Below are 13,951 nucleotides of genomic sequence, written 5' to 3' on the forward strand. Positions count from 1 at the left end.
CTCTGCAACTCAGTGAGACCCTGTTTCAAAATAAAGAATAAAAAATAGGGCAGGGGGTGTAGCTCGGAGGTCAAATGCCATTGGGTTTCATCCCCAGAACTAAAACAAACAAAAACTTCAATCATGTCTTTCTTCCAACTACATACTTTGTTGTTTGTTGTTTGTTTGTTTGTTTGTTTGTTTTGAGGGTCTGGGGATAGAACCCATGGGCATTAGACCTCTGAGCTACACCCCAGCCCTTTTTTTTTTTTTTTTTTTTTTTTGTGGTACTGGGGGTGGAACCCAGGGGCTTTTCTACCTCTGGGCTACACTCCCAAGACCTATTTTATATTTTATTTGGAAACAGGGTCTCACTAAGTTGCTGAGAGCCTCACTAAGTAGCTGAGGCTGGCTTCGAACCTGTGCAATCCTCCTGTCTCAGCCTCTCAAGCATAGGGATTACAAGCATGTGCCACCATGCTGGGCTCTGGCTCCTAATCTATCTATCTATCTATCTATCTATCTTCCTTTTTTCCTTCTTTCCTCCTTTCTTTCTTTCTTTCTTTCTTTCTTTCTTTCTTTCTTTCTTTCTTTCTCTTTCTTTCTTAGTGGTACTGGGGTTCCTGGAAACCCTTCTACCTCCGGGCTATACTCCCAGACCTATTTTATACTTTTTATTTGGAAACAGGGTCTCCTAAGCCAGCAAGGCTGGCTTCGAACCTGCGTGATCCTCCTGTCTCCACCTCCCAAGTGCGGGGATTACAAATTGCACCACCACGCCCTGCTTATTCTTTGTTTTGAAACAGGGTCTCACTGAGTTGAAAAGAGCTTCACTAAGTAGTAGCTGAGTCTGTCCTCGAACCATGATCCTCCTGTCTCAGCCTTCCAAATGCTGGGATTATAATAAGCATGTGCCACCACACCCGGCTATTTTTTATTTTGAACAAGTTCTAAATTGCTGAGAAACTTCCCAAATTTTTGAGGCTGGCCTCAAACCTGTAATCCTTTTTTTTTTTTTTTTTTTTTTTTTTTTTGGTGGTACTGGGGATGGAACTCAGAGGCATTCTACCTCTGGGCTATACTCCCAGACCTTTTTTATATTTTATTTGGAAACAGGGTCTCACTAAGTTGCTGAAAGCCTTACTAAGTAGCTGAGGCTGGCTGTGAACCTGAGATCCTCCTGTCTCAGCCTCCCAAGTGCAGGGATTACAAGCATGCACCACCACACCCGGCTCAAACCTGTAATCCTTCTGTGTCAGTCTCCCAAGTACTGGGAGTACAGGTGTACACCGCCATGCATGGCTTTATATTTAATTTTGAAACAGCGTCTCACTATATTGCTGTCTCCCTATATTGCTAAGGTTGACCTCAAACCAGCAATCCTTCTGTTTCAACCTCCTAAGTACTGGGATTACCAGGGTGTGCCACCACACCTGGCACTTTTTATTTTTTATTTTATTTATTTATTTATTTATTTATTTATTTATTTATTTGCGGGTCTGAGGATGGAACCCAGGGGCATTCGACCTCTGAGCTACACCCCCTGACCTGTTTTTTATTCTTTATTTTGAAACCGGGTCTCACTGAGTTGCAGAGGGCCTCACTAAGTAGCTGAGGCTGTCCGCAAAAGGCGATCCTCCGGTCTCAGCCTCCAAAATGCTTGGATTACAAGCGTGCACCACCACACCGGCTTTATTTTTTATTTTGAGACAGGGTTGCCCTAAATTTCCTAGGCTAGTCTCCAACCTAGTATCCTCTGTCTCAGCCTCCCAGTACTAGAGTGTGCCGGGGTCCAGCCTCAGCCAGTCCAGGGGTCTTGAAGGAGATGTAGGGTTGGCAAAATTGAAGAATGAGAGATGCCGGCCTTAGTAGCAGGGGGAAGGCATCTCTGCCTGTGCCCTAGAATACACTGTATTTACACATGCGTCTAACAGATTACAGCAAGCCACATCTTACGTATTTTGTTTTTCAAAACCACATTACACATACATTGTTTTCCTTTTTTTTTTTTTTGGTGGTACTGGGAATGGAACCCAAGTGTATTTTCTACCTCTGAGGTACACCCCCAGTCCTATTTTTTTTTTTTTTTACTATTTTTTGGTGTGTGTGGTACTGGGGGTAGAACCAGGGTATTTTCTCTTTTTTTTTTTTTTGCAGTCTGGGGATGGAACCTAGGAGCATTCACCTCCAAGCTACACCCCCTGCCCTATTTTTTTTAATTCTTTTTTTTTTTTTTTTTGGTGGTACTGGGGATGGAACCCAGGGAACCTCTATCTCCGGGCTACACTCCCAGACCTATTTTATATTTTATTTGGAAACAGGGTCTCTTAAACCAGGCAAGTCTGGCTTCAAGCCTGCGCAATCCTCCTGTCTCAGCCTCCCAAGCTCTGGGATTACAAGTGTGTGCCACCATGCCCGGCTTTTATTCTTTATTTTGAAACAGAGTCTCACTAAGTTGCAGAGGGACTCACTAAGTAGCTAAGGCTGGCCTCGAACCTGGATCCTCCTGTCTCAGCCTCCCAAATGCTAGGATTTCAGGTGTGCACCACCACGCCAGGTTTATACCTAATTTTCTATAACGCCTATTAAATTGTTTGCTAAAAGAATTATTTTATGCTTTTGTGAGCAGGCACCAAGGAGGTCCCTGCCTACCCAACCTTCTATAGGAATGGCAGAATCTTGGTGTCATTTCCCTTAACCCTTGCTATCCATTCTCCATCCTTATTACTCTTATGAAGGGTGGGGGCTGTGTATCGATTGGCTCTGGCTCCCTGAAGTGGCACCATGGATGCTCTTTAATCTTTTAAGCTGGCACAATTAGTTTTGCAGGCATCACCTCAGGCTTTTCCTCAAAAGGCTCAACATCTATAAACGACTGTAATTGTTTCAGTTTCTCCTAGTCAGATTCTTACTATTTGGGACTTTATGAATTTCTGAGCCATTCCCAGGTTTCTAAATACCCTTTTTCCTGTAACATCTTCATATGCAAAGAACAGCTTGTCTCATTGAGACCACCCAGCTCATGTGTCTTGATTAATAGTCCAGTTAGGACACAGAATACAAAACAGGGTGAATGTGAGTGTAGTCCTGTCCTCCTGCCTTGCAAGAGTCCTCTCTTGCTGGGACCTTGTCTAACAGCTGGAGGGACCCAGGGACCCAGGCTCAGAGTGTTCTCCACAGGTCCCCACCTCTCACTCCCAGTTCAAACTGGATTTAATAGGCAAATAATCAGACATATGGTTAAATACTATCTCTAAAAGATAATCATACTATCTGAAGAGAAAATATGCATTTGGTATGTAGATATCTCCATTATCTGACGCATGGTATTTGATTCAATCTGGAGTGATATAGGGCCCCACTTGCAGCCCCACTTGAGCTGAGTCACTCACTGGGTGACCCTCTTTGATTGTTTTGCGGGTTTGGGGATGGATCCCAGGGGCATTCTACCTCTAAGCTACACTCCCTGCCCTATTTTTTATTCTTTAGTTTGAGACAGGGTCTCACTGAGTTGCACAGGGCCTCACTAAGTAATTGAGGCTGTCCGCGAACCACAGTCTTCTGGTCTCAGCCTCCCCAAATGCTGGGATTACAAGTGTGCGCCACCAGGCCCGGCTTTTTATTCTTTCTTTTCTTTTTTTTTTTTTTTTTGGTGTGTGTGTGTGTGTGTGTGTGTGTGTGTGTGTGTGTGTGTATGTGTTACTCTATTTTTTATTCTTTTTTTTTTTTTTATTGCGGGTCTGGGGATGGAACCCAGAGGCATTTGATCTCCAAACTACACCCCTTGCCCAATTTTTTATTCTTTTTTTGAAATATGGTCTAACTGAGTTGTGTAAGGCCTCACTAAGTAGCTGAGGCTGTCCGCAAACCGCGATCCTCCAGTCTTAGCCTCTGGAATGCTGGGATTACAGGCTTGCACCACCATGCCGGGCGATCCTCCTGTCGCAGCCTCCCAAGCGCGGGGATTACAAGCATGTGCCACCACGCCCGGCCACAAATCTATTTTTAAAGTCTGGCTAGCTTCAGAGTAGAGCCTGCAGCCTGGTGGCCTGCCTTGCCCGCATTGTGACGGCACTGCTTGGCTATGGCACTGAGGCCTGAACTGCATGGAGTGGTCCTGGGAAGAAAAAGTAACTTTTTTTATTTTTCAAATAAAAAACTACAGGAAGTTGGGCAGGGTGACACACGCTTGTAATCTCAGCATTCAGGAGGCTGAGACAGGAAGATCATGGTTCAAGGACAGCCTCAGCTGCTTAGTGAGGCCCTCTGCAACTAAGTGAAACCCTGTTTCAAAATAAAGAATAAAAAAAGCTGGGTGTGGTGGCTCACTCTTGTAATTCCAGCATTTGTGAGGTTGAGACTAGAGGATCTAGGTTTACAGACAGCCTCAGCTACTTAGTGAGGTCCCTTGCAACTCAGTGAGACCTTATTTCAAAATAAAGAATACAAAATCAGTCTGCGGGTGTAGCTCGGAGGTCGAATGCCCCTGCGTTCCATCCCCAGTACCACAAAAAGTAAATAAATAAAAAAACTACATGAAAGAAAAGAAAAATGATGTACATTTTCATCCCCTCGGTATTAAAGAGAAAAAAAGGCCCTAATTACATGGTTAAGAAAAATTTTAGAGCCGGGCGTGGTGGCACACACTCATAACCCCAGCATTTGGGAAGCTGAGACAGGAGGATCGCGGTTCGCGGACAGCCTCAGCTACTTAGTGAGGCCCTTTGCAACTCAGTGGGACCCTGTTTCAAAATAAAGAATAAAGGTCTGGGGATGTGGCTCAGTGGCAGCGCTAGCCTAGCACACGCAAAGCTCTGGGTTCGATCCTTGGCCCCATAAAAAACAATTGAAAAAAGTATAAAAAAAATACAAAATCATGCCGGGCGTGGTGGCGCACGCTTATAATCCCAGCATTAGGGAGGCTGAGATCTGGAGGATCACAGTTCGAGGACAGCCTCAGCTACTTAGTGAGGCCCTCTGCAACTCAGTGAGACCCGGTTTCAAAATAAAGAATAAAAAATAGGGCAGGGGGTGTAGCTCAGAGGTCAAATGAAGAATAAAAAATAGTGCAGGGGGTGTAGCTCGGAGGTCAAATGCCCCTGGGTTCCATCCCCAGACCCGCAAAAAAAAAAAAAAAAAAAAAAAAAAAAAAAAAAATATATATATATATATATATATATATATATATACACAAAATCAAAATAAAGAATAAAAAACAGGGCAGCGGGCCGGGCGTGGTGGCACACTTGTAATCCCGGCGCTTGGGAGGCGGAGACAGGAGGATAGCGCTGGTTCGGAGCCAGCCTTGCTGGCTTAAGAGACCCTGTTTCCACATAAAAAGATTAAAAAATAGGTCTGGAAGTGTAGCCCATGGGAGTGCATCCTGGAGGTAGAAGGGCTTCCAGGAACCCCAGTACCATCAAAAAAAAAAAAAAAAAAAAAAATAGGGCAACGGGTGTAGCTGGAGGTCGAATACCCCTGGGTCCCATCCCCTGAAAGAAAATAAAAGGGGACTAGGGGAATAGTTTAGTGGTGGGATATTTCGTTGGGTGGGCTGAGAAGTCGCCTTTCTCAAGTGCCTTTATGGCGGAGGGTTCCTGGGGTCTTGCCTTTTATATTTTCCTGTGGCTTCCTTGCCTAGTCTGATTTTGGAGATAAAAGATTTCCTCTCTTTGTTTATGTAGTTGATTTTTACAAAGCAAACAGCTTTTAGGATTGTTTTTCTGGATTGAGGTGGGGCTGGTACTTGGACGTAGGGTGTAGGCTTGGGAGCCTCCCTTGATGGTGTGGGTATCTTCTGTGACTTCAGTTAACTGTTCTCTAGTAAAGTTGAGTGGCCATTTTTAAAGTGATTTACAGCTGGGTGTGGTGGTGCACATTTGTGATCCTAGTGCTTGGGAGGCTGAGACAGGAGAATCACAGGCTGATGGCCAGCCTCAACTATTTAGTGAGACCCTGTTTCAAAATAAAGAATAAAAACTAGGGCTGGGAGTTTACCTCGGAGGTAAAATGTCCCTGGGTTCAATCCCCAATACCACAAAAAAATAAAAATAAGAGCGATTACCAAATTGTGACTCTACCCTGCAATCTGGGTTAAAGGCTGAGAAGGTCACTGTGTTTTGGATTGGAGCCCACTAGCAAAACAGAGAAGGCCCTCAGGGGTGGCTGTGGACACAGGAAGGAAGCGCCCACTAGAGTCACTTGTGAATTATACCCCCATCTGGGTATATTGCAGAAAAGCCGATTTCCTGGGAGGGCTCTCTCTAGTGGGACTTTCTCTGCAGAGAGAAGTGGCCTCTGGACATCCATCTCAGTGGTCTCTGGCCCTGTGTAGCTATTAAGCACTTGAAATAGCTAGTGCAGCTGAGAAATGTGGGGTTTTTTTTTGTTTTGTTTTGTTTTGTTTTGTTTTGTTTTGTTGGTAATGGGAATTAAACCCAGAGGCATTCTACCTCTAAGCTCATCCCCAACCCTATTTTATTTGGAAATAGAGTCTTAATAAATTGCTGAGAGCCTTGCAAAATTGCTGGGGCTGGCTCCAAACTTGCAAACCTCCTGTCTCAGGCCAGGCATGGTGGTGCAGGCTTGTAATCCCACTACTTGGGAAGCTGAGACAGGAGGATCGCACAGGTTCCAAGCCAGCCTCAGCTACTTAGTGAGGCTCTCAGCAACTTAGTGAGACCCTATTTTCAAATAAAATGAAACTAGGTCTGGGAGTTTAGTCTAACAGTAGAAAGCCTCTGGGTTCCATCGAAAGAAAGAAAGAAAAAGAAAGAAAGAAAGAAAGAAAGAAAGAAAGAAAGAAAGAAAGAAAGAAAGAGGAAGGAAGGAAAGGGAGGGAGGAAGGAAGGAAGGGAGAAAGAGAGAAAGAAAGAAAGAAAAGAAGGAAAGAAACCTCCTGTCTCAGCCCCTCTGGGTTCCATCCCCAGAACCACACAAAGAAAGAAAGAAAGGAAGAAAGAAAGAAAAAAAGAAAAGAAGGAAAGAAACCTCCTGTCTCAGCCCCTCTGGGTTCCATCCCCAGAACCACACAAAGAAAGAAAGAAAGAAAGAAAGAAAGAAAGAAAGAAAGAAAGAAAGAAAGAAAGAAAGAAAGAAAGAGAAAAAGAAAGAAAAGAAGGAAAGAAACCTCCTGTCTCAGCCTCCCAATTACTGGTATTACAGGCATGCACTACCACAAAGCAAAGGCTTTTTTTTTTTTTTTTTTTTTTGTGACTGTGGATGGAAACCACTGGCATTCTACCACCTAGCTACATCCCCAGGCCTATTTTTTTTATTCTTTATTTTAAAACAGGGTCTCATTGAGTTGCAAAGGGCCTCACTAAGTAGTAGCTGAGGCTGTCCTCGAACTGCAATCCTCTGTCAGCCTCCCAAATGCTGGGATTACAAGCATGTGCCACCATGCCCAGCTATTTTGTATGTGTGTATAGTACTGAGGATGGAACCCAGGGGCATTCTACCTCTGAAACAGGGTCTCGCCGGGCGTGGTGGTGCACGCTTGTAATCCCCGTGCTTGGGAGGCTGAGACAGGAGGATCGCACAGGTTCGAAGCCAGCCTCAGCTACTCAGTGAGGCTCTCAGCAACTTAGTGAGACCCTGTTTCCAAATAAAATATATAAAAAGGTCTGGGAGTATAGCCTGGAGGTAGAAAGCCTCTGGGTTCCACCCCTAGTACCACCAAAAAAAAAAAAAAACAAAACAGAAACAGGGTCTCACTGTGTTGCAAAGGGTCTCACTGTGTTGCTGAGCCTATCCATGAATCCGGATCCTCCTGTCTCAGCCTCCCAAATGCTGAGATTACAAACTTGTACCACCACGCCTGGCTTGGCTAGTTCTTTATTTTTATTTATTTATTTATTTTTGCAGACAGCTTCAGCTACTTAGTGAGGCCATCTGGAACTCACTGTGAACCTGTTTCAAAGAATAAAAAATAGGGCTGGGAGTATATAGCTCAGAGGTAGACTGTCTCTGGGTTCCATCCTCAGTATCACACACAAAAATAAAAAATAAAAAATAGGGCTGGAGGTGGGCTCAGAGGTATAGTGCCCATGGGTTCTATCCCTAGTATTATAAAAAAAAATGATGATGATGGTGAAGAAACTCTGTTGGGCTCTATACCCCATTTTGTGTGTGTGTGGTACTTGAGGTAGAACCCAGAGGCTTTCTACCTCCGGGCTATACTCCCAGACCTATTTTATATTTTATTTGGAAACAGGGTCTCACTAAGTTGCTGAGAGCCTCATTAAGTAGCTGAGGCTGGCTTCAAACCTGTGCAATCCTCCTGTTTCAGCCTCCCAAGCGCAGGGATTACTAGCGTGTGCCACCACGCCTGGCTGGTTGGGTGTTTTTGTTTTTGTTTTTGTTTTTTGGTGGTACTGGGGGTGGAACCCAGAGGCTGTCTACCTCCGGGCTATACTCCCAAACCTTTTTTATATTTTATTTGGAAACAGGGTCTCACTAAGTTGCTGAGAGCCTCACTAAGTAGCTGCAGCTGGCTTCGAACCTGTGATCCTACTGTCTCAGCCTTGTAAGCGCAGGGATTACACACCCGCCCGGCTGGTTGGGTTTTTATTGGAGCTGTTTCCTGCTGTCCTCTCTGTTTGTAGGTTGTAACTGTTAAATACTAATGCCGCTGTCTTCATGCATTTGCACTCACGGTTTTCCCATGCTTCCCAGGGGCATTGAAGAGGAGTCTCTCTGCTGAGCAGGTCCGGGCGGATTTTATAACTCTGGGTAGGTCATTCCTCAAGGTTGCTGGAGAGGGCCTCTGGGCTTTCTGTTATGTTAATATATCTTTCTGCTCACTTACAGGACTGAGTGAGGAGAAAGCCACTTACTTTTCTGAAAAGGTATAATTCCTCTTAATCAATGTTAAGATCATTTGCTTTTATTTCCTGAAAAGAAAAAAAGAAAAGGGAAAAATGCTGACCAAAAAAAAAGCCTTCAGCCTAATGAGAATGTAGCCCTGACCTGCTGCTGAGGCGCCTCCGGTACTTCTAGTTCCGTTTTTGTGTTGTTTTTGTTTATTGGTACTAGGGATGGACCCAGGGGCATTCTGCCTCTTAGCTACACCTCCAGCCCTATTTTATTTTTTATTTGGAAACACTGTTGATGATGTTGGCTTTGAACCTGTACTCCTCCGGTTTCAGCCTTCTAAGTAGAAATTATAGGCTTGCAACACCATGCCTGACTTCTTTCTGTGATTTGACTGAATGTAAATATCAGACAGTTTGTATTTCAACAGGGATTAAATCCTTGAATTAAAGAAAATGTTTGTTCATTTACTGGAGATGCAACCCAGGGGCCTCCCACTTTTTTCTATATGCTTTACTTAATATATATATATATATATATATATATATATATATATTTTTTTTTTTTTTTTTTTTTTGGTGGTACTGGGGGTGCAACCCAGAGGCTTTCTACCTCCGGGCTATACTCCCAGACCTAGTTTATATTTTATTTGGAAACAGGGTCTCACTAAGTTGCTGAGAGCCTCACTAAGTAGCTGAGGCTGGTTTTGAACCTGTGCGATCCTCCTGTCTCAGCCTCCCAAGCGCGGGGATTACAAGCGTGCGCCACCACAACCGGCTTTTTTTTTTTTTTTTTTTTGGTGGTACTGGGGGTGGAACCCAGAGGCTTTCTAGCTCCGGGCTATACTCCCAGACCTTTTTTATATTTTATTTGGAAACGGGGTCTCACTAAGTTGCTGGAAGCCTCACTGAGTAGCTGAGGCTGGCTTTGAACCTGTGCAATCCTCCTGTCTCAGCCTCCCAAGCGTGGGGATTATAAGCGTGCGCTACCACGCCCAGCTCTATTTAATTTAATCATTTATTTAAGGTACTGAGGATTGAACCCATGAGCATTCTATCTACAAGCTACACCCCAACCCTATTATTTATTTATTTATTTAGTGTGTGTGTGTGGTACTGAGGGTGGAACCCAGGGGCTTTTCTACCTCTGGGCTAGACTCCCAGACCTATTTTATACTTTATTTGGAAACAGGGTCTAAGTTGCTGAGAGCCTCACTAAGTAGCTGAGGCTGGCTTCGAACCTGTGGGATCTTCCTGTCTCAGCCTCTGAAGCACTGAGATTACAAGCCTGTACTACCACACCCAGCTATTTATTTGTTTACTTATTTATTTATTTATTTATTTTGCTTAATGGAGATGGAACCCATGGGTATTCTACCTCTGAGCTACACCCCCAGCCTGATTTATAATTCTTTTGTTTTATTTTGTTTGGTTTGGTTTGGGTTTTGTTTTTTTTTGCAGGTCTGGGAATGGAACCCAGGGGCATTTGACATCTAAACTACACCCACTGCCCTATTTTTTATTCTTTATCTTGAAACAGGGTCTCACTGAGTTGCAAAGGGCCTCACTAAGTGACTGAGGCTGTCCAGGAACTGCAATCCTCCTGTCTCAGCCTCCCAAATGCTGGGATTACAAGCATGAGCCACCACACCTGGCTTTTTCTTTATTTTTAAACAGAGTCTCACTAAGGGAGGGCCTCACTAAGTAGCTGAGGCTGGCCAGAAACCTACTTTGCTTCTGTCCCACCTCCCAAGTACTGAGATTACAAGCATGTGCCACCATGCCCAGTTTACAGCATTATTTTTCATTTTGAAACTGTCTTACTAAGTTGCTGAGGGTCTTGTTAAGTTGCTGAGGCTGTCTTTGAACCTGCGATCCTCCTGTCTCAGCTTCAAGTAATAGGTTAATAGGCATGCAATAGCATTCTAGGCTGACATAAAACATTTATGTTGTCTTCTGTGACAATATAAATTCTCCATACACCCCTTTCCCTAGCTTGTACATAGAGGCTTACCTCTTATGTTGGTGTTTGGGGCAGAATGGACAGGGAGAGATTTCTCCCTTTTTATGATCTTGACTTTTTGCCCTTGCTCCAGTGGAAACAGAACGCCCCCACCCTTGCTCAATTGGCCATAGGTCAGACCCTGATGATAAACCAGCTTATCGACATGGAGTGGAAGTTTGGAGGTGAGTAGTTAGAGCCGGTCCCAAGTCCTTTGGGTGCTGTGGGGTTGGATTACAGAGGTGTTTGGAGACTCCTGGGGAAGGTGGCCTGTTGTCTGTAACACTGTGGGCAGCAGCTGCCTCTCTGCCTGCCGTCCTTCAGCAGGTGCTCCTTCCGGTCACTCCCTGGGTGGCTTCTGACGAGCAAACTTGCTCTCCTAAGTTGGGTCAATCAGTCACTTCATGTTTTTCTCCTTTGTTTCACAGTGACATCTGGGAGCAGCGAATTGGAGAAAGTAGGAAGTATTTTTTTACAAGTAGGTTTTCTCCTGATCTTTGAAAAGGTGGACACTTCTGAGTTGGTTAAAAATTAGTAAGCTGAGCCAGGCGTGGTTGTGCATACCTGTAATCCTAGTACTTGGGAGGTTGAGACAGGAGGTTCACAGGTTCAAGGTCAGCCTTAGCAAGTAGTAAGACTCTCATCAACCTGGAAGACCCTTTTTCCAAATAAGAAATAAAGTTGAGCCGGGCAAGGTGGCACATGGTTGTAATCCCAGCATTTGGGAGGCTGAGACAGGAGAATTGCACAGGTTTGAAGCCAGCCTCACCTTCTGAGTGAGGCTCTTGGCAACTTAGTGAGACCCTGTTTCCAAATAAAGTATAAAATAGGTCTGGGGGTGCACGCTTGTAATCCCAGCATTTGGGAGGCTGAGACCAGAGGATCGCGGTTCGCGGACAGCCTCAGCTACTCAACCCTCTGCAACTCAGTGAGACCCTGTTTCAAAATAAAGAATAAAAAATAGGGTAGGGGGTGTAGCTCGGAGGTCGAATGCCCCTGGGTTCCATCTCCAGACCCGCAGGAAAAAAAAAGTAAATAAAATAGGTCTGGGATTATAGCTCGGAAGTAGAAAACCTCTGGGTTCCACTCCCAGTACCACACACACACACATTAAAAAAAAAAAAAAAAAAAGAATAAAAAATAGGGCTGGGGATGTAGCTCAGAGGCAGAATGCATCTGGGTTCCATCCCCAATATGGAGGGGAAGAAAAATGGGCTGGGGTGCAGCTCAGTGGTAGAGTATTTGCCTACCAAGCAGGAGTCCCTGGATTCCTTCCCCAGTACAGAATACCAGAGAACATTGTGCTCTGCACCGTTGTGGTCACTGAAGCCTACTTGCAGATGAATAGATCCTAATATTATTCATAAAAGTTGAGTTCTTCCTGTAATCCTGGGACTTGTTAGAATCTGGTGATAAGCCGGGTGTGGTGGCGCATGCTTGTAATCCCAGCTCTTGGGAGGCTGAGACAGGAGGATCGCCAAGTTCAAAGCCAGCCTCAGCTACTTAGTGAGGCTCTCAGCAACTTAGTGACACCCTGTTTCCAAATAAAGATAAAATAGGTCTACCTGGAGGTAGAAAAGCCCCTGAGCTCCACCCCCAGTACCACAAAAAAAAAAAAAAAAATTTTTTTTGGTGATAGCTGATGTAGACTCTGGAAGCTGGTGATAGGCTGGGAGTATAACGCAGCAGTAGGGCACAGGCTTAAATGCTTTAACTTTTTTTTTTTTTTTTTTTTGATGGTACTGGGGTTCCTGGAAGCCCTTCTGCCTCTGGGCTACACTCCCACGGGCTACACTCCAGACCTATTTTATAATTTTTAATGTGGAAACAGGGTCTCTTAAGCCAGCTCATCTGGCTTAGAACCTGCGCGATCCTCCTGTCTCCACCTCCCAAGCGCGGGGATTACAAGCGTGTGTGCCACCACGCCCGGCTAAATGCTTTAACTTTTGACTGAGTGAAAGGCAAAAGGGGTTTTGAGAATTTCTTTGTCATCATTTAATTTAATTTTTACTCTTCTATTTTTAATTAGTTAAAGTTGGTGGTCAAGAAAGGAAATCAAACTGAAAATATATATATAGGTGAGTCTGGATTCCTGCTGGAGTCTTCCTGCTTTTTCCGAGTTCTCTTTGGTTTCCACCACACAAGGTCTTTCCATAGAGAGGGTTCTCAGCAGGCTGTGGGGTAACCACTCCACCTCCTCGCTCTCTGAAAAGACTGGCACCTGGAGCCAGGCATGATGTGCAGGCCTGTCATCCCAACACTTGGGAGGCGGTTACAGGAGTGTCTAGGTTCCGGGAGAGCCTCAGCAACTTATTAAGACCCTGTTTCAAAACAAAAAAATTAAGCAGGCAGAGTAGCGCACGCTTATAATTCCAGCACTGGAGAGGCTGAGACCAGAGGATCATGGTTTGCAGCCAACCTCAGCTACTTACTGAGGTCCACTGCAATTTAGGGAGACCCTGTTTCAAGATAAAGAATAAGAAATAGGTTTGGGGGTATAGCTCAGAGGTTGAATGCCCCCGAGATCCATGCCCAGTACTGCAAAAGTAAATAAGTAGGAAAAACAATCGTTGGCCTGGCGACATCGCTCAGTGATGGAGGACTTACTAGCGCGGGCAAGGCCCTGGGTAGGGGTTGGAAACTTACGTGAAGGTGCATTTTCTCTCTCCAGAATTAACCCTGCCTCAGTTCTACAACTTCCTGCATGAGATGGAGCGAGTCAGAACCAGCATGGAGTGTTTCAACTGACTTCTGTGCCCCCGCCCCCAAGACGCTCCTTCCTCAGCCTGTGGGCACTCTGCGGCCCCCTGGGTTCTCCAGGGCCCTATGCAAAAGGTTTCTGAAAAACAATAGGATCAAGTCTCTAAAGAGCCATGCAGCCTGGCATGTAACCCAGTACTTGGGAGGCTGAAACAAGAGGATCGCAGGTTCACGGCCAGCCTCAGCTAACTAGTGAGGTCCTCCACAACTTAGTGGGACCTTGTTTCAAAATAAAGACTAAAAAATTGGGCTGGGGTGTAGCTCAGAGGAAGAATGTCAATCCTTAGCACCACAAAAAAAAGCCATACACATGTCCCCTGTCAACTTCTTGTTAAAGGAAGCTATTGTCTGGTCTTCATTTTACCTTCCAGAGTAAACCAATGAATGGTGTTATCAC

At 44.8% G+C, this 13,951-nt stretch overlaps 1 protein-coding gene across 1 annotated transcript in view; it reads left to right on the top strand.

Moving 5' to 3' along the window:
* The window catches only part of COMMD7 (COMM domain containing 7), a gene marked incomplete at both ends in the record, with an annotated part of 28,301 nt that extends 14,759 nt beyond the window's left edge, over positions 1-13,542 (top strand). The window contains 6 exons of the mRNA XM_080716533.1: positions 8,656-8,712; positions 8,791-8,828; positions 10,889-10,979; positions 11,223-11,272; positions 12,824-12,872; positions 13,466-13,542. Of these exons, the coding sequence (XP_080572659.1) occupies positions 8,656-8,712; positions 8,791-8,828; positions 10,889-10,979; positions 11,223-11,272; positions 12,824-12,872; positions 13,466-13,542 (362 nt within the window). The remainder of the gene's footprint in view (positions 1-8,655; positions 8,713-8,790; positions 8,829-10,888; positions 10,980-11,222; positions 11,273-12,823; positions 12,873-13,465) is intronic.
* Positions 13,543-13,951: the final 409 nt, after the last annotated feature.

Source organism: Muscardinus avellanarius, assembly GCF_963383645.1.
Source record: "Muscardinus avellanarius genome assembly, chromosome: 19".
In the NCBI taxonomy this organism is placed as follows: Eukaryota; Metazoa; Chordata; class Mammalia; order Rodentia; family Gliridae; genus Muscardinus; species Muscardinus avellanarius.